This window comes from Homalodisca vitripennis, chromosome 2 (genome assembly GCF_021130785.1).
Source record: "Homalodisca vitripennis isolate AUS2020 chromosome 2, UT_GWSS_2.1, whole genome shotgun sequence".
NCBI lineage: Eukaryota > Metazoa > Arthropoda > Insecta > Hemiptera > Cicadellidae > Homalodisca > Homalodisca vitripennis.
Window position 1 is genome coordinate 201,507,691 of NC_060208.1, and position 26,762 is coordinate 201,534,452.

Genomic DNA, 26,762 nt, shown 5'->3' on the forward strand with positions numbered 1-26,762 from the left:
AGTTTTTTAGATAAATGCCAAAAACTGATTGCTTTTCTCACATCCATTACATTTTTTATGATTTTTTGTTTAAAAAAAAGGTTAAAAAATTAGTTATATTGTTTTAAAATTGCTAAAAAATGGTACAAAAGTTTATAATTACTGCAGCCGATTAAATATATGGGCATAGCTTGTTTTGGAACAGTAACTATGATTTAGCTGCTTTTGGAAACTTACTCTCCGCCATTTGCTTTTTTTAACTTTGGTTCCAAAACCAGTTAAATTGCGTTTACCATTCCAAAAATAAGTTAAAAACAGAAAACCTTATATTATTAAATCCTTTTTTCTCAAAACATTGTAGCCTATATTGTTAGGTAAAGTTAGGTTAGGATTAATGAACACAATCGTATTCATTTTCAATACAAAACCATGAATTTATTTATCTACAGAGTTTATAAAATAAATGTGTCGTTTATTAAAAATATTTTCACTCAATCATAGGCTCATCCTCTTCATTTATTTCAAAATCATCATCATCATCTTCTTTCGCCTTGATTGGTGGTAGGTTAGCTGGAATAAGTCCTTGAAAAAACTTCAACTTTGGCTCCCGTTGCCAGTCATTTTCCATAGTGGAGATTTAGCAAGCATTTCACATCATTGATTTTTACTTGTTTCACTGGGTGTCCCTTCTTGTATCACTCTCAAAACTGCATTGTCAAAATTTTTCCCCCTTTTCATTACTCACTTACTCTCGCCGATTTCAAATACATAGTTTGCTTCTCCTTGTACCAGGATGGAGTTTGGATTACTTTTACTTCTTGAAAAGATAAATTTCTTGGCCTTTTGAAATTGAAAATGCCATTGTCCTGGTTTTTTTTTAGAACAGCATCGGTTAGAGTTTTCCAATCACTCACAGGGCAATCCGTCCCAAGTTTCACAACAGTACAGTGCTTTTCAATTATTTCAGTGTACTCATTGGGATTGTTGATTACACTCAGATCTTGAAATTTCCTTTCAAGTACTCCAAACACTCTATCAGGGGGAATGAAAGAATGGCCGACTACCGGAAAGAGTAGTACAACTTTAGTAACATGTTTAGGTGCATCTTTCAGGAGCCAATGAGCAATCATACCGACAACAGTTGTGTTTCTTGTTTTTGGGCCACCACAGCCGTCAGAGAAAAGTTTGACTGTGGTGACATTTTCCATGTTAGCGCTTGTTAACCTGTGGTAAACAGCAGATGCAATTTGACTGGACCCTTTTGCATACTTGGTTTTCAGTCCAGAGGTAAGAAAAGGTGTTTTCTGAATTCAAGAGGACTTTAGAATGTCCCTCACAAATCACAAAATTATATAGATATAGCTGGCGCTTTATAGTATGCGGCTTGGTCCGGTATTTTAGGAAGGACAAGATTTTTTTCTGACAATCATTAGCTCAGAATAAGCTCTTTATCATTATTTTCTTGCAAAAGTTTGTAGAATTTGTCTGCACGGACTTTGTGGGCTTTTAGGTTTAGCTTTAGTGTTTCACGCTTGCCTGCATCTTTTTCTGTGGCTAGTTCACACTCAAGCCTTGTGCAGGTTGAACACTTATCAGTGTACGGAGCGTCAAAACCAATGTTAAAGTTCTCAGAAAAAACCAGCCTGAAAAAAGTCATACTCACACTTTAATTCTTCAGTTGGATGCTGCTCAATATACATTTTCCACATTTTTGTAATTGTTAAGCTCACTTGGAAGGTATTGCCTATGCTTGTTTTTTCGCTCTGCAATAGTGTTTTTGTACTCGAATAAATGTTTTAATAAAAGATTTGATGCTGTCTTTCTTTATATTATATTTATCAACTTGGCGTGCTCCTCCACGAGTCTCCAAAGGTACGACGCCTGTTTCCAGGTACTTTTTTGCAAATCAATTGCACTCGGTTTTTACTCTCTTGCAAAATTGTAAGTAGTGCTGCCCGACATACTTTAACATTCTCAGTTTTGTTGTTCCTCATTTTAGGTAAGAAAAAGTCAGTACTTACATTTCTTTTTGATTTGATACCTTCTGGAAGACGAGTCCTTTTTGCTGAGGAAAACAATGACGTGCTGAAGAATAAAATTCTTCTTTGATTGAAGGTCAGCGTCTTTATAGTATTGCTGATGTATCTTTCTAACATCCTGCAGGGAAAGTTCTGCGCAGCGGTACTTACTTTTGGCCGAATGTTTACAACTAGGCATCTGTGGAAATCCCTTCGGGCGGTGTCTAAAACAAAATAGGGATTATTAGTTCTCCTATACCTTTAAAAAAATACTAACCTGTAATAAAAACAAATTATAGATCGCAAACGTTGTCAAAAAAAACTGTTGTAGTTAAGTTAGGGCCTAAGCTGAATTACTTTAGGCTGGTTGAGATTAAGTAGTTTAGTTGCGGGTTATAGGTTAGTTTAGTTGAGATTAGGTTAGCTTAGTTGAGGTTAGGTTATTTTTAGTTTCAAATGAGTGTTAAGATTAGGCTAGTTTAGTTTTCTTTACCAAATGTTGTTAACTTACCTAGCAACTTTTGCAACAGTTTTCTTCCATGCTCTTTCGTTTTTCTTCCTTTTCTTTGCCAAAGGGCCAGGCATCTCTTCTACCAACTCTACTTGTTCCACATTTTGTGGAGTTTCCACTGTTATGTCCATTATATTGACATTTTCTTGTTGAACAATTACAAACTTCAGCATTTATAATATCAATACCAACGCCTTCACTACCTTCTAAAATACCTCCATGTATGTTCAGCCTCCATGTTTATGACACACAACAAATCAGGAGCTTTTAATAAATAATGTTAAATAATTGAGTGCTATTGCTTCTTATAACACTATTTTAGCCTTTTGAAATTTAAAATTAGCCAACAAAATAAACAATTAATTCAGAAGGAAAAATGATCAGCAGTTCCCTATAGGAAAAGTCTTTTGGGATTTAACTTATTTTGACACAGAAACATGAAACATTGTAAGTTATTGTAGTTTGATATAGCTGGTTTTGGAACATTGTCATCTGTGCAGATATGACTGTTTTTGGAACCGAATGGCTATAGGATATAACTGATTTTGGAACAACCTTCACTTTTAAATATTAATTTTAAACAGTTTTTTTTAACTGGTTTTGGAACATTTTGAAGTGACAAATCTGTAGCCTAGGTAATACAGAACTCAATGTCATCAATATCTTCAACTTTTTTTAAATTTTGGATTTAGCCTGTTTTGGCATTTGGCGACTCATTTAAGTGATACCAAACTGGTAGACGAACAGCACAAAGTCCAGACTAGAGAGAATGAATAAAAGTGATGTCACTACACAGGAGCCAAGACCACAAAAAACACATCACACCTAAACTAACAAAGGTGGAATACTGAAATATTCCATCTTAAGAACATCCACTAAGAAAAGCCTACACAACAGTTTGTGTTGTACTATAAACTAAATAGAATCGTGAAGTGAGATTATGTTTTAATGGAAAAGACATTTTTCATACTTCCACATTTAATTTATTTTAAAAGCGCGGTTAAGGCATCATCAGTTTGATATTCTTTGTTTGAAGGTTATTTTTGATGATGGAAGGATTGTGAAGGAAACAGGATTTTTCCGGACATTTGCCATCATTCAGTGAAACAAGAAATCAGTAACACTACGTTTCGAGATCTACAATCTGATCTCTTCTGCAGGTAAAGAACTAACCTAATACATAATTACAAACTAGGTTAAAATAAACAAATCTTACCAAAGCGTTGTGGCACGCCTAAGTCAGGAATCACAACCACCATGTTGTTTGTCAACTTCACTAACTCTATAAACATGCACTTAATAAAAAAACTACACACAACACTAATCATTAAAACTGAACTACGGAATACAGGTCACAATACATCTTCATTCGTCTCTACTGACCAGAGGGCACTAGCCAATGGTAATCATCACGGCAGACAAAAACAAGATGGCGGAAATAAAAAGGAAGGGGGATAGGAATGGGCTCTTTCGTTATTATTGGTTCATGCGAGATGAACTTCTTAAAACCATATTGTGACTCTGCATTGGGTTATTACAAATATCTGATCCGTTTGATACTTTTGGTTTTCTCTTTAGTTCATTTTTTAGAATTGGCAACTAAAGCGGCCTAATCTCGAATGATGGTTGACTGATTGGTTGTTCTGCCAATTTTATGTAGGTACTCGTATGTTGCCTCAATTAATTTCCTTTTGAAGAAATGTGGTTCCCGATGTATTATGTTGGCTTCATCCCAATTCATATGATGGTCTTAGGACCATGATTACCATTGGCTAGTGCCCTCTGGTCAGTCGTAGGTGGTTAGTAGACGAATGAAGACGTATAGTGACCTGTATTCCGTAGTTCAGTTTTAATGATTAGTGTTGTGTGTAGTTTTTTATTAAGTGCATGTTTATAGAGTTAGTGAAGTTGACAAACAACATGGTGGTTGTGATTCCTGACTTAGGCGTGCCACAACGCTTTGGTAAGATTTGTTTATTTTAACCTAGTTTGTAATTATGTATTAGGTTAGTTCTTTACCTGAAGAAGAGATCAGATTGCAGATCTCGAAACGTAGTGTTACTGATTTCTTGTTTCACTGAACGATGGCAAATGTCCGGAAAAATCCTGTTTCCTTCACAGTTTGATATTGTTTAAATAAATTAAATGTGGAAGAATGAAAAATGTCTTTTCCATTAAAACCTACTCACTTCCATCAAGAATACAAAGCAGAAAATGAGATTATGTTGTACCAGTTTTTTGACAAAGGGTAAAAGTTCAATAAAATAGTTAATCTTATTGTACGTAATCAAATGACATATATTTAATAAACATTTTGTGATATAACAAAACATTACGATAATCATTACTGTTGATGGAACAAATGTAATGATACTGTCATGTTCTGTTATGCAAATAAACAGTCTCATAAAGACTAATTAACTCGAATCTTCGATCTGTTTCTTCATTAATGTCATAAACAGGTCTTACATTGTAGATGACGATGCATCGCTCGTTTCTGAAGTCTGACAATTTACCTCTGATCTGTACTGTATTTCCCACTTGGAGTGAATCGGAGCTTGTTTCTGAGTGAGCAAGGATCTGTTCTTTCATCCAGTGTGCGGCTTGTTCTACGGCAGACTGGGAAGGAAGGGCCTCTTCCTCATCAGGTTCAGAGGAACTTAACAAAGTGTCATTAAATGTTGTTGCAGTGCTACTTGTCATAATGTTCTCCATAACTGATGACAAGTTCTTTTTCAAACCTTCACGATCTTCCATAGCTTGCCGGCTATGCCAACAGCAAATTTCTCCGGTTCCATCATCTACTTTGTATATTACTCCAAATTTATTTTGTAGGACCGCTGTGATTACAGCGTAGATGTCAACAATATTAACAGAAATCCCACGAAAACTGTAATAGTTTGTGTTTTCAACCCCAATTTTATTAATATTTAAGAGATCACAGATCCACAACTTAAGTTCAGGTTCTCTTCCTCTTCCCAGAGTTTCCTCATCAGAGTTTTCCGATGATGGTCTGTCATTTTCATGCCCTCCTCTTACTGTAACGAAATAGCCAGACTGGTCTAGTTCTCCACACTGTAACATTCTGAAAAACATATTTCACTTGACATAAATTTATAGCAACAATTATAACTGATTTTGATTGAATATTAATTTATTTTTTCAATTGTTCCAAATAAATAAACATTCAACATACAATTTCCAACTTAAAGATCATAGATTGTAATAAACACTCCATATCTAAAATGCTGCATGACCATCACACGTACATTATGTATTTGTACTTCCCTGTCACAAGAAAAACAGCTTGCACACCTATCCCGACAAATATTGGAAATGCTAAATATAGGATGTCTACTAGTAAACTAGCACTTTTAAACCCGGATATTTAGTCAACTGTTAAGCAAAACACTAACATGTTAAGTTTTGAATATTTAGTGAAGAGGGAATCATGGATTCATAGTCTAAAGCCTTAAAATCCTGAACTCAGAAAGATGATTATACCAAAACATCAAAGGTCTATCCAAAAAAATAGAAGATCTAATAAATTGTAACCAGAGGCATGTAAAACTAATGGTAAAATACAAGATAATACACTGGTCAAGAACTTTCACTGCAGCATAGGAATAAGATTGCAGCCCTCTAACCAAGAACACAGGTTTGATTCCTGGAGGTAAATAAAATTTTGTGAATGGGTATGGATCATTTTTCACTAAAAACATTAAGTTTAATCAATTAAACTGCCACTGACATAGGTTGCTCTTCATATGAAGTGTACATGTATATACACACGATTGCTCAACAACGGTCTTCCCCACACATCTTGCCTGTCTCACCAGTACTTTGCAGCACTCCTGACCTCACATCTGAGGTCTCGGCTCAGATAGTCCTGTTCATATCCCATCCAGTGAGGTGTTAGAGCGAAACTCATTTAGAAATGCCAGCGTAAGCACTCGGAATAATTCCACAAACCCTGTTAATAATTTTTAATATGTTTCAATGCAAAATTCATGAGCTTATAAATGCTGTAAAAGTAAATTATTTTATTACAATTTTATTCAAATTCCAGATATTATTTGCCTTTTTGAACACAATAATTTCTGCTTACAAAAAATTCAAAATTTTACCTTAAATTACAAGATTGTTTAGAGATATGTCAAGGGGGGGAGTCTGTGTGCTTGGTCATAAAAATGTAGAAGTTAAGCCAAGTTCAGTAAAAAGTTATTATTTGAATGCTGTGGTGTCAAACTAATTTCAAAATTGAAAACTATTGTTTTACGTATAATGCTTCCAACTTTTCCTCCAAAAAGAAATTTGATAAAGGGTGGGTCACATCTTATTTGCGAATAGGAAGAGGGAACTGCACATGCAGTGTAAAAACTCTAGCGATCCTGTTTTTAAAGCTTATGTCGCAAATTATAAACGCATATATAAAAAGTGTGTGTTAGTACTACAATAGTTAAAAATCAGAAAATAAAAGTAAAACTGCTTGGAATATTATAAAACAAGAAACAGGTTTTTTTTTAAACTCACTCCTATTACTGAAGTACTAATAAATTATGCAGTAATCAGTGTGAAATTGCTGATCCATTTAACTCACTTATCTTGGATGTATCCAGTAAACTTAAGCTGTCCACTAATTTTATACAATCTTATATTATTCTTCAAAAAAAGAATAGTCCTAGTAACCTACTGACGACTTTTGGATCTGTGACTGACCTAAATGTTTTTGAAACACTAATGCAGCTAAAACATACAAAATCTTAGGGCTGGGATGAAATATCTGTATTTCTCATCAGGGAATGTGCAGCTTCCTAAAGAAGCCTTTGGCTTATTTAATTAATTCCTCTCTCAAAACTGGTGGTTTTCCTTGATGCTCTTAAATACAGTAATGTAAAACCAATTTAAAAAAAGATGATCCAACCCAACTTGTTAATTATCATCCAATTGCTCTTCTTCCTGCAGTATCTAAAGTGTTGGAAGCTGTAGTTCTCAACAAACTCTCTAGTTATCTTGAGGAGAATTAATGTTTTCATCCTTCGCAATTTGGGTTTCGAAAAGGAAGAGGAACCTTTAATGCTATTAATAAGATGGTCTCTAGAGTGGTGATTGCTTTTGATTGTTCACAGTTTACTGCTGTGATCTTTCGAAGGTGGTCTAGTGTGTCCAACGTAGATAAAAAATTGCATTTTTACTGTATTTGAGATGGTTAGAATCATATCTTACTGACCACAGACAAAATGTAACTCTTGAGAACGGAATTTCTTCTAAGAAATATGAAACAATTAGTTAAGGGGTACCCCAGGGTTCTATCTTGGGACCACTGTTGTTGAAAATATAAAAAAACCAATATGACTATGTATACAGATGATACTATTGCTCTAATCATGACAAAATCACCCTGAACAGGCTTATTTCTCAGGATTGCTTACAAATGAATAATTGGTCTAAAGTAAATGGTCTTTTCTCAACACTGGAAAAACTCAGTCATTTTTCACCCTAATTATAGCATTAGTTCTAAATCTGACATATCCTTCTTTGACGCAACATTTAATATAACAAAATCTACAACATTTTTAGGAGTTCACGTTGATGGGGAGTCTTTCCTGGAGACAGCATGTTCTTTCGTTATTGAATAAGCTTAGTAAGGCATACAATCTGGTTTATTTTCTGTCTTCAAAAGTAGGTACAAAAACACTGCTAACAGTTTACTATGCATATGTATATTGCTACCTAACATATGGCATCGAATTCTGGGGCGATGCAATTGAACTAAACAAGCTTTTCATAATTAAAAAAAGATAATCCATAAAATAAACAGTATTAAGTATGATGCATCCTGCAAGCCCAGTTTTAGAGACTTAAAACTGCTTACTCTTCTATCAATTTATGTACACCAGACAATGATTGTGACCAAGAAAAACATGTTACAAGAAGCACAAGCCTTTGAGAAATTGCCTGAGTATGGAGGAATCAAACTCCCCTTTTCGGCTGTGTGTGTAGTAAAAATAGGGATGTCCTTAAGACAAAAGTTTATTGTAAGAAAACACACATGGGCCAATACCTAAATTTTCATTTGAACCATTAGAAATCTGTCAAAGGAGTCTCAAACTTTGTTTGACAGAGCAAAGATGAGTTAAAAGAAGAAAACAAAAACGTTGAATCAGGACCTTAAAAATGGATACCCTCAGTCTGTCCATAACTAGGAAACCTAAAAGGATTTTAACAATCAAATAAACCTCAACCAACAAAATGCGTACAAACACCACCTCATTAAGGTCTAGGACCAAAAACACATGGCCAAAGGTGGCTGCCCCCCCCCCTCCCAACTATCGCCTTCCTGTCTCATGGTTTCAGATGACATGCCTCTATGCTGCAGGAAGTGCCAGCATTGATTTTCTTATAAGAATCCCACTTTAACCTGTGCTGATGTGACATGTGTTTGTGCTCATGACTTGCATCCTGTTCTGTGACAACGCATGAGTTTTCTTCTGTCTGGACTATACGCACTTTTCATGTTTATTTAATCCCTTTTCCTCTTCTTTTTAGTGGCAGTCCATTACCAAACTTTCTAACTTTGATGTACTAATTATCTTCTCACTTGACAAATAGGACAGATTTTAATCCTCTTAATGTTTTGTTACACATTTGGTAACATATAACGATGGCAAATGTCCAACATCCTATTATCCTTTCAAACATTCTATCGTCAATAACAAATTTTAAACTAAGTATCAGTATCATACCTGCGACTGATAAGTCACAAGAAGTTACATAAGACACCTCCTGCAGAACACTCCAACAATCCAGAATGAGGTGAGGATTTCTCAGCAGTATCCAACTCTTGTGAAAGGTGGTCCTCAACGTTTCGAGGATTGGAATTTATCCTCTTCATTAGGTGGGAGGAAGGGAGGTATAAATTGTAACATATAACAATGGCAAATGTTCGATATTCTGTTATCCTTTCTGTACAACAAGCCAGAATAACAGGAAGGTGAAGCTCCTTTCTAATATTTGTTGCAATAATCCAACCTCAGCAGAATCAATAGCTGATTGCAGAACTAAATGGTTTTACATTTCACTAAACCCGAGGTAGATATCAACATCGTAAAAATTCAAGGCCTCCTATATAACAGACAAAACTCATAACAATCATAAACCACACTTAGATATCCTATAAGACAAATTAAATCCAATGAATAAAGCCAGGAGCAAATAAAAAAAGGAGGTTTCTTAAAAAAAAAGTGTAAAGGTTTCTTGACTGCTTTGTTGAAATCAAGACATAAAAAACTTACTTATCATCAAACTGCAGAAACCGCTATTGTGTTTGTGGCAGTCAAATGAACTTACAGAAGTCATGCAAGTGTGGAGAATAAGGCAGAATTTCTTATACACAAAACTGTAAAAATGTTCTTTAAAAATACCGGAGTCTACACTTTAGCTGACATATTCTTTCAGAGGGGGCAAGACCTAAAATTGCCGCCCTTTCCCACCAATCAACTCTGCCAATTTAAAAATTTACTTTATGCAGCTTGTAAATAATCCGGAAGTAATTAATTATTATTATTATATCCACGGCATTTTGTACCAATGATAGAACTAAAGTTTATTTAGATAGAACAAACTAAAAATATGTTTTATATATTAACTTTTTATATCTGCAATTAAATTACACATTATAACATTAATATTACTTACTATTTCAAAATATTTTACAATCACACAGCCAACAGAACTTATATTTTAGATTCTTTCAAGTTAAGACAATACATTAGCTGTTTTTATAAATGAAACAAAGGCACAACTTTTTATAAAAAATGCACACTAAACTCTGCAAGAAAACTTTATAATAAATTAGCACGTAATAAAAAAATGAATCGACCCATTATTTGTTAACTTAATGCAATTTTTGGCTGCAAATAAATTAATTATGTCAAATGATATTTTATGCTCTTTGATGTTCAATTGGCAGGTTTTTAAATGTGATAATCTGTTTCATAGTGCTTCTTAAATAATTTGCTATTAATTTTAGCTTGCTCTCCATTGAAGCGACAAAGACTGAAAGAGTGAGGAATATATGGAGTTGTGTTGTGTTGTGATGTTTGGGTAACCTTCGTCTAAGTACTACTGATAAATAAGAATTTCAAAAGTCGACTGAAGGGCAACATTTGTAATCCCTACTCTTGGTTCTCGACAGGAGGCGGCCCCTACCTCCAATAATTTCCTGACTGAATTTCCTGTTACTATAGGAGCAAGCACAAAAGTTTATCTACTTCTAAGAGAACAAAAACAGTTAATAGTTTATCAAATTTAAAATATTTTAGACATATTTATAGTTAACTGTAAATATCTCAAGAAAAATAAAGGATTAAATCTAAACTACATTAAATATTTTACTCTTTTACTAAAAATGTGTATAAAATATTTCAAATCTGTTGAAACATCAACATGTTGATATTTTACAATAATTACAAGCAACATTATGTCAGTATGAATTTGAAGACGGAAGTATAATATTTGAAACTCGTGTCATTTTTACAGGATAAAGAAATAATGTTGAATAAGAAATATTTTTGTTGCATTATTTTTACTTTCCAGGGCAGTGTTGCATCGGCAGCCTGGCGGTTTGTGCATTTAAATGAGCAGACACTGGCTGCGGTAAGTTAACAAAGCCTTATTCAATTAAATTTGTGTTAAAAATTAATTGTTTTAAATAGAGGTTTACAATACATGAGAAGATAATAGCTTTAAGAACTCCATGTAACGTGATCAATGCAATTCTTTCAATCATCCGGTCAAGAATAAAATTTAAGATGCTAATTAAATAACATCTTTTTTCATATACAATAATCTTATATTACACGCTTAACAAACAGTACATTTGTACTTAAACTGTACAAAAATGTAGTCTTAATCGGATCTGAGTTTCTGAGTTATGAATTTTCAAAGTTGCAGTGTGGCTGAAATGTAAATTTGCTTCATATGTCTACACGCAAAAATAAACTAGCTAACTTTTAATGTAACTCCGTTATTGTTGCTCTACTATGGTGCTCTAATTATCTATGGTTAACGTTAGGTATCTCTATACTTTTTGATCCTCGAGTAAAGTGATTAGCGCAAAGACTTTACAATTAATACATTTATAGTAACACTACTTTATACATCTCTTATAGACAAACCGAGTTCACTTGCATTTGCAAAACTATTGCAAAACTCATAATGTTTTTTGTACAGCAGTATATTAACAGACAAACAAACAAGAGAGTTAACAGAAACTTTGAACGGGGTACTGTACACGATCCATGCCATTTTTCTCAGTAATTCCAGACAAAATCAACTGTAAAGAAAGGCATTTACCACTTACCTTGTTATGAAAATTACATTGCAGATTAAACTATACTGTCCGACCTCTATATGAATCCAATAAAGTGACTCCATCACATGTGTTAAATTACTAAAATATTTCATATGATTAAAAAAATCATATGAAATATTTTTTCTCTGTTTTCTTCCAACATGGGTTATCCATAAAACCCATGTAATCACTTGTAATTTTTGAAAGACAGAATTCTAAACTACCCATTTTTACAATTTTTAATAGCAGAGCAGAGGTAGTTTCACACCTAGCTTTAAGCCTCAAGGTAAAATTCTTCCAACACTTATGCTTACAAACAGACAGAAATCTGATTTCGTTCAGTAGTAACTGGCAGGAGAGGCTTCTCACGACAATTAGTATTGAAATGATCGCAGCTTGTCCAAACCATTCACCTGAGGATATGTCAGATGGAGTATCTGCAGTCTTGACAGCAGCACCCCAAGGTACCACAGCCGATTACTAAATCCTCCAACTTCACATCCTCTCACCAGCGCAATTGCCAGAATGACTGCAATTTCCTTATAATCAGATGGTGTTTTAAATCCAGTAATCTTTCAGCTAAGATTCTCAAAGGGGCCTCCGATGTCCTGTGGTTAAGTTGAGGTGTTACCAATCCCACTGAACTAATTCTGAAAACTATCTTCTGTATGCAGTTTTATTTCTGTTTTCTCTTCATGTGTGTGACTTTACTTTAAGAGGTAGGTTCGTATGTTTAGTCTTTGTTAGGTATGTAGTACAATTATTTATTTATCATATTGGGTTTAAATTAAATAGTAGAACTAAGTAAATACTGCAAAAGGGAGGAGATAAAAAGAGAACTACTCTTGATATATTTCCAATGCTATAACGATAGCCCCTTCAAACCAGCTACAAATATACCCTCTTTCCTACCATGTTTCTATATACAAGTATATCTTAGCAACAAATGTGGTAAATTAAACTAAACAAAAATTTAAAAGTGATTATAAGCTTATGTATTGCCTATTGTCACTTAACAATGCCAACAAATTTATACAAAAAACACATGTAATAGTAAAAAGGAGAGCTATTCATATAGTTCTAAGAGAAGATTGTACAGAAATGTTCTCAAGAGTTACTCCTTCAGAATAATGTTTAACACCAAAAATTGTCTTATACATTGATTTAATTTTTGTAAAGAATTATTTATGGGATGGATATGATTACAAAACTTATGAATCCTTTTATTTTAACATTTGTATATGTTATTTTTAAATATCCAAAGGAATAAAGTACAAGAAGTTAGTAATTAATTTCTGAGTAACCAACTACAAAATTGGAAAAACCAAAAAGTACTTGGATGTGTATTAGTTATATACATTTAAAATTAAATGTCTCACATAATTCTTTATATTATAAGGCTATGAAAGTGTTGGAAGATTACATTTTTTGCTGCTAAAATTACATGATTACCAACCAGTTTAGCACGCTTTAAGTTTTGTTTTGAATATTTTATTATTTTCAAATAATTTTATGGTAGATTTAAAAAATAATCTAGATATTGTGTATTTTTGGTTTAAAACAATGTTTTAAATTTAATGACTGGTTTTCTTACAATTGAAAATAAAATAGTACAATTATTGATAAGTTATATAAAAATGTTTACAACTAGTGTGGGCAGATTTTATTAAACAAAAGACTAAATAGAAGAAAGTAAAAAAAAAACTATGAGTCCAACATTAAGATAACTTAAAATTGGATGCAATCTGCAGTATACGTGCCATAAAATCCAAAAAGAACTTGAAAAAAATGTAATGTTATAACACATTAAAGAGAACAACACTCATAAGGTGATATAAAATACCAGTTTATTTCATTATGTACAAATGATAATATTCCTGCATATGACATAACATCAAATAAAAACGTAACGTCCAGAATAGAAGAAAGACAGGTAAAAGTGATTTTATAGGGCTATATTGAAGGAAAAACTAGTTTTTACATCAGTTGGTAGTTGATTATAAAATTTAAGAACTAAGTAATAAAAACATTATTTTGTTTTACTTTGGGACACAGAAACTGTTATTGAGGATATAAAGTGTATTGTAATTTGGTTATAAGTCCCTATATTTCCACTTTTAATGAAAAAATCCACAAACTTTAAAAATAAAAAGTAAAATATGTATTTCTTGAAAAAGGGAAGGACCTTTTTATTTTGACCGAAAAAGTAAAATTCTCCACCAATCGCACATATTCATAAAACCATTCAGAAAAATGTAATACCAGAAGTAAATATATATATATATATATATATACTTGTAAATTTCTAAATGAAACGGGCACATGATTGATTGATTCATGCATCAATTATTAGTTATTAATTATGCTCCACTTCTTTTTGTTTAGAATATTATAAGTAATTTCAAATATATTAAAAGTTACTATTTTCTAATTTTTAGGACATTCTGTACGGGATTACAAAAATTACTGTTTGGATATGGGCAAAAAGTTTTTTTTATCAGTTATAAAAACGTGGTTAGAAAAATATTAAAAAAATTATTTCTATGTTTTAGTATTGTGTTATCACTTTTTAAATATAAAATGTATGTATCTGTCATAAAATAACATATTAATTTATGGTTACCATATTGATTAAACCTCTACTTGTACATGTTAACCTAGGTACACTTTTTCAGGAACCGGTTGATTCAAGAAAGCTGAAATGTGCTACATATAGTAATAACTCTTTTACACAACTGGACATGTAAAATTTGTAATTTGTACATGTAATTGCTCTAGAAAATTCTTAGAAACTATGTTATAAGATGTTAAAAACTAAAGGCACGTTTAAAAAGATTGCACAAACTAAAAATTAAGCAAGATATGAAAACTTGAACATGTCCAATTGTGTAAAGGGATGAGTTTCGAGAATTGTGCTAAATTTTAGATTTCTAACTCAAATGGTTCCTGAGAAAAATGCACCTTAGTATGAAAAATACAACTTTCGGCCAACGACAAAATCTTGCGAATCAGTAGTGTTCTTGGTTGGAGGTTGGGTCTTCAAACTCATTTTTTATCCTCCTTCTTGTTAGGATTGTTTACTCCATAGGCTTTTTTGAAGTTCCTTTATTGCCTTGGTCTGTTTTTTTTATTCTTCGAAGATCACATTTTCTTCGTGGACACACAGTTTTGCCCCAAGACTTATGAGTTTGAATATTAGGCACTTTATAATATTTCCCTTATTGCCTCATATGCTCCTAGCTGTAGGATATCTTTCCAACAAATACTTTTTGGGATTCTGCTCCATAAACTGTACTAAGCGATTCACTAATATCTTGTGTGCCACCATGAGCACACTTTACAAGTGAGACAGGTTGGCTATGTCCAGGAAGATAGGTTGTATTTTTAGTAATACTGCAGAAGGAAGGTGAGTATACTATACATGATTGTTTATATTCAGTCACCTCTATAATTGAATTACTATACAAATATAGTTGTCTTTAGGGCATAACCCATGTTCAAGTTTTTCATCGGACGAACCTAAATGAAAATATTCTGCCAATATTGTAGATTTCATAGCATCAAGTCCTATTGTAACATTTTTCCTGATGGCTAAGCCATACATAAAGTAGATTGTATCGATGATATGTCCAGTTAGCCAGTCATGACTACTAATATTTTTCTATTGAAGAAAATATTTATGAGTTTATAAGCGAAACGAAATTGCCATTGACTCCCATAGGCTTGAATTTTTCAACAAAAAAACATCAAGCGCAGGTGCAAAATTTTTATCGAGGCTTCCTGTGGAATTGAGAGGCATTGACAACTTTAAAGAATTTAAAAAAAGAGCTAAAATTGTACTTAACAGAGAAACCATTGTATGGGTTAGCTGAACTATAATTAACTTAGTTCTTTTATCATATATTTTATCAATACTGTATATATATGTTTTTTTTTTTAGCTTTTAAGTTTTTTCTAATGACGCCATTCAATGTATACCACTGTATACTTTATGAATAAAGTTATTTTCAATTCAATTCAATTCAATTCAAGCTCTCACCAAATATATGCTGTGGCATTGAATAACACAGAAAGTATTGATCTCCTGGTTATTAGTGTCATTGTAATAAATAGTTATACACAAACTTGTGTAATATATGAAACAGACTATGAAAACTACTTGCACAGAAAGCTAAATCTGGCAACTGCATCCATCCAAACAGTACAAGTTAATAATCTTAGAAATTTGTTTTCAAAATCAAGGTAATTTCAACCATAGTCTGTTATATATGATTTTAAAGAGGATCACAGATTGTGATCTGTAATGGAGTTATTTAATGTATTTAGCAGGGTGCATACCTGTCCTGTGGGCCCCTCATGTTGTATCTTCCACTTCCACTATGATTAGGACCATATATCATATACAGTAAACACAGTATGAAATGTACATAAAGGAGAACAATATAGTACATCAGTCAATTGTCCATTTGTTGACATTTCAGCAGATAAATAACGAGTAAATAGTGTTTTGTACTATGCTAATATACAGACACTGACTATTTGTTGTCATAGTTATAACACCTTTTTTATACATACACACTTTAGTGTGACCGTCAAAACACAAAACGCACACTTGATAACACGTTAAATTATATTGGTCATAATGAAAAAATAACAGAAAGTATATTTTTACAATTTAAATAAACATAAATCCTTTGCATTGGATATAAAAGATTTTTATAGAGGATCCTACCATTATATATTATATATGCTTGCAGAAAAGCTGTAGTTATTGTCATGGTTATTTTTCATCTTATCTTGTCACAAATAAGTTACCGCATTTTAAGATTTTCTTGGTTAGTATTCATATTTCTTAAGAATTTTTGGCATTGTCTATATAGTACCATATTTAATGTTTGTTTGGATCCAAGACACAATGTCTGACCAATTATTTACATGGTATTATTATTATTATTTTGATCTATACATGGAAAATCCCCAATTAGTCATGTGAGCTCTACAATATAAACTTATACAATACAGACTGTAAATTATTTAACGATTTTAGTCCGTTTTCAAACAGTTATCACAGTCACAAAAAAGTTCAGCAAAATTTATTCCAGCCATAAAAAAAGTTCAGCGAAAGAGACAGCATCAAATTGTCATAAAGCTGGCAGCCTGTGATGAAGAAGCCATATTGACCACTATTGGACAAATTGGTTGCTGGTTGGTTAAACTTCAGCTATCAACTTGTCATGATCTAGTTCTGCTTCCTTCAACTCACCTGTCCAGGGAGATGTACAGTATATTAATGACAGTTTTCATCTCCACAGCAAGATCTGAATATTTCAAGAATTTAATTGTGTGAGCAATGTTTTTACACGTGATTTTAAACTAGAAAACATAACCAACTATTGAAACACATCAATATCAGTATGTGCATTAGACATATAACTTTGCACACAAACTGTATATAAAGATACTAATAAAAAATGAAAAATTCAGCTTTCATAAAAATTTCCTTACAAGAATGAACAAGTACAATTTTGTTGTGTAATTTGACGAATTTAAGGTTCAAATACCAAATAGATACAACTGTGGTATAAATGGCATGACAAAAATAATGCTATTTTCATAGAAAGTTTATAGGTTTCTGAAGACTGAACAGGATATACAGGTTTCTATTTATATATCTGAACATTCAAGAGTATGCCAATTAGTTCCAGACATTTGCGGATTACAGAATAGTGGAGATGTCTGTATTTGATGAAAATAAGCTTTCTCATCATAATACAAAATAAGAACACTAAAACAATATTGTAAATAATTAAAACAACTTTTTAAACTTCTGAGAAATTATAAAATATGAATCATGTAACCAAATAATCCATAATTACTGGGAGATTATTATAATAATTGCGAGAGCCAGAGGTCGAGTGGTCTAAGGCATCAGACTTTGGACCTAGGTAAGGGATAGCACAGATTTACAGTAAATCCTGTCTACGACTGTGCTCTTCACCTTATCCTGTTTGATAAGATTCTCAAAGAGACCAGAGCCCCATGAGAACAAGCAAAATAAGACTAAAAAAGAATCATCCTGTCCTTTAAACATTTGTTGATTTAAAATATGTTTATACTTGCTGTAAACAGTAGCAACAATGCTGTTTTAAGAAACTAGCAATCAATAAAATTTAAGAAAGTGTCTAATATCAATTATTGTGCTCACCTAGTGGGATCATCTGTTGGTAACCACGCTGTTTTATGAAACTGGCAGACAATAAAATTTAGAAAGTATCTGATATCAATTATTTTACTCACCTAGTGGGATCATCTGTTGGTAACCATGCTGTTTTATGAAACTGGCAGACAATAAAATTTAGAAAGTATCTGATATCAATTATTTAACTCACCTAGTGGGATCATCTGTTGGTAACCATGCTGTTTTATGAAACTGGCAGACAATAAAATTTAGAAAAAGTGTCTGATATCAATTATTTTACTCACCTAGTGGGATCATCTGTTGGTAACCATGCTGTTTTATGAAACTGGCAGACAATAAAATTTAGAAAAAGTGTCTGATAGCAATTATTTTACTCACCTAGTGGGATCACCTCCTGATAAGATGTAATGCTCTTAGAGCAAGTCAGCACGTTTTGTATCTGCAGATACTACTTCAATTTAATTTTCTCATAGCTTCACCAATTAAGCAATTTTATATTCTATTCTTATCACTTGCTTGACCAGTGCCCTCGTTTCAGCCACTGTGGTAAACAAATTAACGTTTATGTCTATCTTGTACTGTTCATATGTGATTGAAGTACAGTATTTTAAACGAACAAATTTTAGTTACATCATTATGTCTAATAACTGTTTATGTTTATAATTAATTAGTTCACACTGTAGATTATGTACAATTTAATTAATATCCTTAACTATACATTTTGTATCTACATAGTAAATATTCTGGTTGATTTGTAGGCTACAAATCTAGATCTATCACATTAAAACTCAATTATGTCACATTGTGGTAAAATCTTTTCTGATAGTCAATACTGCATTATGAAACAACGGTATAAAAAGAAATAGAATATTTTCTCAAAACTTTTCAAACTTAAGAAACTGAAAACAACCATTAATACAGTATCGTATGTACCATCCATCCATAACCCAAGTGACGCGATGTTACCATCAATGTGACCTTTTTTAAAAACTTGGTTGTGATGATAAAGCTTATGTTATTGAAGCTGTCTGTATAAAATAAGAGTAAATGTAAACTTAGCCAAGTGTCTCTCCAAAAAACAATGTTATGAGAAGGGGGAGGAAGTGGCAGGAGGGTAGACATTTGAAGCACTTTAGCTGATGCGTACAAAACTTTCCTTCTGTATCATAATATTGTTGTCTCCTGTAATCCAAAATCTTCTAGGTTTTCCAATTTCAAAATTTATGGTATATTATTAGACTTAAAATTTTTGTTGACAAAGTTGTCCATATAGTGTTTGAAAGTCTTATATCCTTAGGAGTCCCCTGATCCAACCGGATAAAAAGTCTTGTTACCATTATGTTAAAAAGTATTGCTTCATATTTGACCAGTTGGTCAACACTTATTGTTGACAACAGAGTTCTACATTCCTCTAGCCCAAGTTGTTGTTGCCCATATTGAACCAAATTTGCACAGAAACAATATGCAACAGTTTAAAAATAGATATATATCCGTTAGGCCTATGTCATCATTCCTGCAATAACACTGAAAATAAATCATGTCATCTTCTCCAATCATCAATAATTCACTTTAAACAAACAATACATACATTGGCCCAAGATGTAAAATTAAGTGGAGACAACCAAACGTCCTTTAAGCTTTGATCCAACTTGTAATTTATAAGTATTCTGAAAAGTGTTTTTAGATCCAAATTGCTTCTGATTTTACTTTTTATTACTCCTAAGTTGTGTCTTGTACTCATCCCAAAACGGTCTTCTCAAAGGGGCCAACCAAATTTGTTCCTCAGTCGAGATGTACTAGTTCAGATTTGCAGACAGTAAAATTTTTCTCATGACAGACTTGAGATTCATAATAACTTAACTTTAGAACAAACCTTCCTACCCATGTCTACCATAATGGGCAACATTATTTGGTCAGAAAATAATTTCTAAAAAGCTCCAACATGAAATCCAAATAAACCATTGACATTTTCTGAACACTCGCAGTACAGTTATTAGGTTAGTGGGATTTTATGTCAGTATTACTAAAATCCATAATTAGTTGCTTGTTTGTTGATCCTCCTTCTTCTATGGGGTGGCATACTACCATGCACTTTTAAGCCTCTTGTTGATCCTAGTTCAACCATGAAAAAATCAGCAGAGTAGGCTACAGTTTACTTGTTTATCATTTTAAAGGAGGGTGAATACACATTTGACATTGACAGACCTGATTGCATGTCCATTAATACTAGTGAATTTGTGTGAAAAGTATAGATGTTTTTTAGTAGACTATAGATATTTAACTTTTGAAGACATTCTCAAAATGTGAGTTATAGGATTCATAACCAAAACGTTCTCTAAATATTTTAGCTATGTTACTAAAGAAACTAAATGACTACTATAACACATCCCTTGTGACCTACTTGCCATTTCGAAAATTCTAAAAAAATTGAAATTTTTTGGAGCTAAATAGGTCAGAACAAATGTACTATAAGTTTCCCAATGTGCCATAGCAATTTCATGAGTTTGTATTCTCTTATAACACAACCCGGTTTTTTCATAAAATAATATTTTTTTAGGAATTTCTTCTAAGAAAGAATTTAATCATCAGCCGTGCTAGTTTTTGTAGAAGTAAAAATGGTAAGATTAAGAGTTACAAATTTGAAAAGATTTTTGTTTGTTTCATTTTTCCTAGCTTGAAACAAGTCAACCTTCAAGACACATAAATAATGGTTGTATCACCATCACACAACTAGATGAAAAGACTCTTTCAGAGTCTTCATGGTTAATTAATGGTGATTCAACATATTTATGTGTCTGATGGTTGATTTTAAATGTGTCAAGCTAAGAAAAAATGGTTTCATATTTTTTACTTGTTTGATACTCTCAGATTTCAACCTTTACAAAAACTAGTACAGCTGATGTTTGATTTCTTTCTCTTAAAATGTATTTCAACAGATTTCAAGAAAAACCAGGTTGTGTTCAAATTGGCTCTTGGCTCCTAGACAATTATGCTGAGTGTATGTCCAAAGATTGTATGAAAGTTTCACACCTTCATTGGTGTATTAGAAAATTGAACACAAGCTGTGCAACAAGATGATTCCTCAATACAAATTTATTCGAACTTACGTAATGTTATCACAATCTAGGATTTTGTTGGATTAATTGCTTAAGCAGGTGTTCAAATCATGGACAAAATATAAATTAATCAACAAGTAACCAAAAAGATGAATATTCTACATTTTAAAATATCAAATTTTACTATAAAATGTTAATAATGAAGCGGAAATGTATAAATATGGTATGTTGGTATTATTTGGAGGCAACTATTTTTGGAAGGTGTTTTTTTACCTAGGACCTAAAAAACTACAGTATTAAAAGGAACAGACTTATTTATCTTACAATAAAAATTATGTCATTATGACGATCGGTTCTTTCTGGTTTTCTGCCTCACGAAAGAAAGCCACTCAGTCCCTATCTACTATTTGTTACAGGCTATATGTGTAGGTTTCCAAAAGGTTATCTCAACAAGTAACCAAGAAGATGAATATTCTACATTTTAAAATATCAAATTTTACTATAAAATGTTAATAATGAAGCGGAAATTTATAAATATGGTATGTTGGTATTATTTGGAGGCAACTATTTTTGGAAGATGTTTTTTTACCTAGGACCTAAAAAACTACAGTATTAAAAGGAACAGACTTATTTATCTTATAATAAAAATTATGTCATTATGACGATCGGTTCCTTCTGGTTTTCTGCCTCACGAAAGAAAGCCACTCAGTCCCTATCTACTATTTGTTACAGGCTATATGTGTAGGTTTCCAAAAGGTTATCATAAATATGTTACTAGTAGTACCAAAGTTATAGATAACCTTTACAAGCACTGATGAGATCAGAGCTGATGTTGGATAAATGGGATCTGGGGCGTGATCTGAGGTCGGGAAAGTAACAATCTGAAATGCCCCTGGCCATCCATCAGTGTGGACTTCAGGCGCCATCCTACACTTTTGGTGAAAAAAGAAAAACATCGTAATCAAGATAATACCTAAATTCAAGCTCAGATAAAGTGAGCGCTCGTTAACTTTTTATATTTTAAATACAAACATGTGTATTTACCTACTTATACAGCCTAGTAACAAATAATGTAAGTAAAGAACACATATTATTGCCATATCTTTAGTAATTAGAGGCTTTTTTGAAAAACCGACAACATTGTAAACTATTGCTTTCTGAACGCTCAATTTTCAATGTTTAATGTGAGCAGAAGGAACCTCTAATCAGGCTCTGCCTTAGAGGCCCTATATTTTCTTGAGAAAAATTGCAGTGTTTTTAAAAAATACGTATTAGTAGTTTATAAGTATACATTGTTATTAGTGTGTAGTTGAATACTCAAATGTAACTAATTCTTGATCAGTGCTGTATTTTGTATTTGTTGTAAAAATGTGTTCTCAAGAAATAAAATCATTCTTCTTCTTCTTCAAAAAAAAAAAAAAAAAAAAAGTAGATAGGAGCACAGTGGCCTCCTTCTCGCCAACATTGCTTCCTGTTGGCTGACAGAAAACGAGAATCGATCATCTTAATAAGACATATAATTTTCAATAAAGTTAAATGAAGTCTGTTCTTTCTAATAATGTAGTTTTTTTCGGTTCTTTCACAAATAGTGGTCTCCGAATAATACCAAAGTATTTTAAATATAATTTATTAATAATTGTTTCAAGTAATTCATGTATAAATAAATTTTAATGTATTAAAAAAACTCCAAATACATGCTGTATATTCTGATCAGCAGAGAAATACTGGTCACTGAGATGATGAGCCTATCATATACAAGGTTCAAGAGGTGAGTCCATTTCACCATAAGATTAGAATTTTAAATACAACATTGAAGGTACTTTCACATACATGTAGTTCATTTTTCCAATAAGCTGATTCTTTGAAGTCCCAAATGTTCAAATCGGTTAGTCCTTTTTAATGACAGCATATCATTAATTCTGTATTTTAAAATATCAAAAGATTAATTACTAAGGTCTGATGATTAAAATTTTAAAATAATGTGCTACAGTATAATAAGTGGCCACCAACACAATCAAATGATGATTATCGATTTTAAATATCAATACTATCGAATATGACATTCGTATTCATAATTAAGCATTGCCAGCTTTCTTTATTAAGACTAGTGACCTCATTACGAGCGGTTGCTACTGACATCATTACCATCTGTTGTTATTTCGTTTTGTAAGAGAAAGCTAGTGAGAATGACAAGAACAATGGGGATTAATAAGAATACATTGGCTCAAAATGTTTTTATATACACTGAGCAGTGTTTTAAATGACTCCAAGAATCAATAATCCCATTAATTGTGAAACATATTAAACCTGGAACAACAATTGTTACTGATTTATGGAAAGTCTATTTTGGGCTAAAAACAAAAGGTTATGACCATTTTACTGTTAACCATAGAACAAACTTTGTAGGTTCATTAACTTCTGCAAATATCCAAACTATAGAATCAAATTGGAGAGCTACAAAGAAATCTTTAAAATTGGTCTCAGAAATGAGCGCATTGCCGATCATCTTGAAGAATATATGTTTCGACGAGAAATTATGATTATCGGCAGTGATCCATTCGAGAATTTCCATGCCTACCTTGTAGACATATATACAATAATAAACCTTTTTAACACTTTTTTTACAAGGATAATAATTAAATAAATCATTTTTAAGGATATATATTTATCAAACACTATTCGAGGCTACATCTCTAATATGTATCAAGCATACCTTGTAGAGTAATAGTACTAGGCAACTAAAGAGTGCTTAAGATACAGTTTAGATTTTTTATTTTTTTCAACATCATCGTTCAAAAATTATTCTAACGTGTTTGGAAATAAATTCAAAATTAAAATCATGTGTTTTGTTATTGACCTATGGTGGTATGAACAGTGATGTATGTGTCTTCTTTGTTTAACAAGCAGTCACATTTATACTTGAAAATACATAAGGTAAGTAAATATTATTGGTTTTGTTAGAATTATATATTGTATCGTAATTTGTAAATTATATTAATATTTATGCATTATTTTCTAAGATTGAAAACTAGCAAAACCATAAATAGTGCTTTGAAATACCTATTATGCTATTTATTCCGACATTTAGCTTTTAGTCTTTTGGATGGTCATGAATATCGATGATTTCAATCATTCAATAATCATAACCAAATTGTGTTGGTGGCCACTTATTATACTGTAGCTTGTACTGTTGTTTGTAGGAATTATTTATATTAATAAGGTTATTTATACACAAGTAATTCAAGAAAAGGTTTAGAATATGATACAGGTCCTACCTTGTAACATGGAATTCCCATTACCTACTACGTAGTAAAAGTAACAGTACACTGCAATTAAATAAAAACTTCTTACTATTTATTGGCAATACCGAAACTTGTCAATAAACAAATAATTCTTAATTTGGAGAGCACTCTACCAAAAGATTATTAGTGAAGATCTTATTTTTTTTTATTGTGATGTCTAAGAGAAATGATACAGGACAACGAATAACAGTAAAAGCCATAGTAATTGTACAATTGATGTTATAATGATCACTAAATGTTCACAAAAACTATTACAAACTCAGTCTAAACAAAATTAAAATTTTAAAAATTAACTGATTTTAACTTACACTTTGCAAGTCATGCAACATGTCCTTAAATGTTTTACCAAGTAAAACTTATTACCTTGCCTACTAGGTCTCAGTATAAAAACACGGAAAAAAGCAAAATTAAAGTTGAAATGATTTTAGGTAGCTTTTATGTTACATGACAGTTCCAGATTTGGACCCACTTCCACTTAAGAACGTGATCTTGAACGGGAATAGTTACGTCTTACTGGTGAGTATGTAGGAGATGCTCTATTTCTGGGAGAATAACTTCTACTTCGTGATCTTCCTCTGCCATTACTGTCACCTCTTTCAACAGGACGACTGTACCCTCCACCTCCACTACCACTTCCTTCTGAATAGTCTTCTCGTACACGAATATATGACGTTTCACCTTCATGAGAGCGAAATCTCGAATCATCCAATTTTTTGAAAGCATATTTCATGTCTTCATAACGCAAAAATTCAACAACTCCAGTCCCATCTTTGTAAACATCAGCAAAGCAGACATCTCCAGCTTCACGCATGTGATCTTTAAGATCTTGCCAGCTGCCAGATGGAGGAAGTCCTGTTACAAGGACTCTATATTGAGATCGTCGAGCAGGAGGGCCTCTTCCTCTTGAAGACGAACTGCCATTTCGGCTTCCTCGAAAACCACTTGGGCCATTACCACGTGGAAACTCCACACGAAGTCTGTAACCATCATAATCATAGCCATCTCTAGCTTGTACAGCATCTTCTGCATCTCTTGGATCCTCAAACTCTACAAAAGCAAAAGGTGGCCCTCTCCTATTTTTAAGATCAACAAACATAACCTTACCAAACTTATAAAATAAATCTTCAATGTCCTTTGTACGAATGTCAGGAGGTAAGTTACCTACATAGATTCGAGTTTCATTTCTGCTAGACATAATTTATGAAATATTATTAAGTTACTTGTTGTTCCAATACAAAGTAAGTCTGGCGCCTTCAACACACACAAACACACTTGTTATCAACAGCTCAATCACACGTTCAATTTCTTAATATATTAAATGTTCTTTATTTTTAAAGCGATAATTACACACCTTATGAATAGGCACCAGTAATATCAAAAGTCTTCAATAATATGTATTTTTAGTAATACAAATTTAAACAATATCGGCAGTTCACTTCACCAGTAACAAACAGCGAGAATGGAATCAAACCAGAGAGACAGAAAATTGCAAATGGCTTGGAGGTGCAAAGAGAAATAACAATATTGAACAGACAAGCGACTAATCAAGGCAAAATTCCAAAAGGCCGAACAGCCACTAATGACGTCTTATGATATTTATTTATTAACGGGTCAAAGCCGTTTTAAAAATATGTCTAAATTTAACACTAGCCTTCAATACTCATAAAACAATAAAAACAAACAAGAATAATGGTGAATAAGTAAACCACATTCATAATAATTAGTACTAAATGATAGTATTATGATTATATTCATTACTATTCTGATATAAAATAGTGTAGGATTCTATAGCATGGTACCTCTCTGCTAAAGCAACATCAGATTCTCAAATGTCAGCAGTACTTAGATTTACAATAACAAAATCAGTACTCACACGGCAAATTAGTGGATCCTGCTTGGATACATAGTATGTTATAACCATGAATCATTAACATTAAGTATACCGACGACCACATCAATTATATGGACAATATTTTAAATAACTCGTGTTTTTCTTCTTTACACTATCAACGTATTAGTATATTTTAAAGACATTTTGGCGTTTTGACATAGAAAAGATTGGACGTCTAAATATGGGAGGAATGATCGTTAAAATAGGGATAAATAACATCTTCAATCTTAATACTTTCAAAATTATAATTCTCAGTGGCCTGATCATCAACTATTTTTGGATATATTAAGTACTTTTTCCGTACTCGGGATTACAAAGCGGTTTATTGTTTTTAAAATGTATTTCTTAAACTAAATAACACACGTATTCATTTAACTTACAATAAAATGCATTTTGCTGTGCTCCATAGGTGCTGTCACAGACCGCAGACCGTTGCCAGCTGTGCATATAT

General features: G+C 32.3%; 3 protein-coding genes across 3 annotated transcripts; all 3 read right to left on the reverse strand.

Moving 5' to 3' along the window:
• Nucleotides 1-1,408: 1,408 nt before the first annotated feature.
• LOC124355966 lies at nucleotides 1,409-2,664 on the reverse strand. The gene is made up of 3 exons (XM_046807114.1): nucleotides 2,509-2,664; nucleotides 2,021-2,221; nucleotides 1,409-1,622 (listed from the first exon to the last, which is right to left on the reverse strand). Exons 1-3 carry the CDS (start codon nucleotides 2,637-2,639, stop codon nucleotides 1,409-1,411), a joined length of 546 nt encoding a protein of 181 aa, XP_046663070.1. The 5' UTR covers nucleotides 2,640-2,664.
• Nucleotides 2,665-4,782: 2,118 nt separating this feature from the next.
• Nucleotides 4,783-26,724, reverse strand: LOC124355261. Its single transcript, XM_046806309.1, has 2 exons — nucleotides 26,692-26,724; nucleotides 4,783-5,593 (listed from the first exon to the last, which is right to left on the reverse strand). Exon 2 carries the CDS (start codon nucleotides 5,590-5,592, stop codon nucleotides 4,885-4,887), a length of 708 nt encoding a protein of 235 aa, XP_046662265.1. The 5' UTR covers nucleotide 5,593; nucleotides 26,692-26,724; the 3' UTR covers nucleotides 4,783-4,884.
• Nucleotides 24,622-25,925, reverse strand: LOC124355260 (serine/arginine-rich splicing factor 1B-like). The gene has a single exon (XM_046806307.1). It carries the CDS (start codon nucleotides 25,613-25,615, stop codon nucleotides 24,896-24,898), a length of 720 nt encoding a protein of 239 aa, XP_046662263.1. The 5' UTR covers nucleotides 25,616-25,925; the 3' UTR covers nucleotides 24,622-24,895.
• Nucleotides 26,725-26,762: the final 38 nt, after the last annotated feature.

Excerpts from the sequence above, each read along its gene's own strand:
- LOC124355966 (XM_046807114.1), bottom strand. The coding sequence starts at position 2,639 with ATGGACATAACAGTGGAAACTCCACAAAATGTGGAACAAGTAGAGTTG. Across the intron at positions 2,222-2,508 it reads ACTGTTGCAAAAGTTGCTAG|ACACCGCCCGAAGGGATTTC; the intron begins GTAAGTTAACAA and ends ATTTTGTTTTAG. Across the intron at positions 1,623-2,020 it reads AAGGACTCGTCTTCCAGAAG|GCTGGTTTTTTCTGAGAACT; the intron begins GTATCAAATCAA and ends GACTTTTTTCAG.
- LOC124355260 (XM_046806307.1), bottom strand. The coding sequence starts at position 25,615 with ATGTCTAGCAGAAATGAAACTCGAATCTATGTAGGTAACTTACCTCCT.
- LOC124355261 (XM_046806309.1), bottom strand. The coding sequence starts at position 5,592 with ATGTTACAGTGTGGAGAACTAGACCAGTCTGGCTATTTCGTTACAGTA.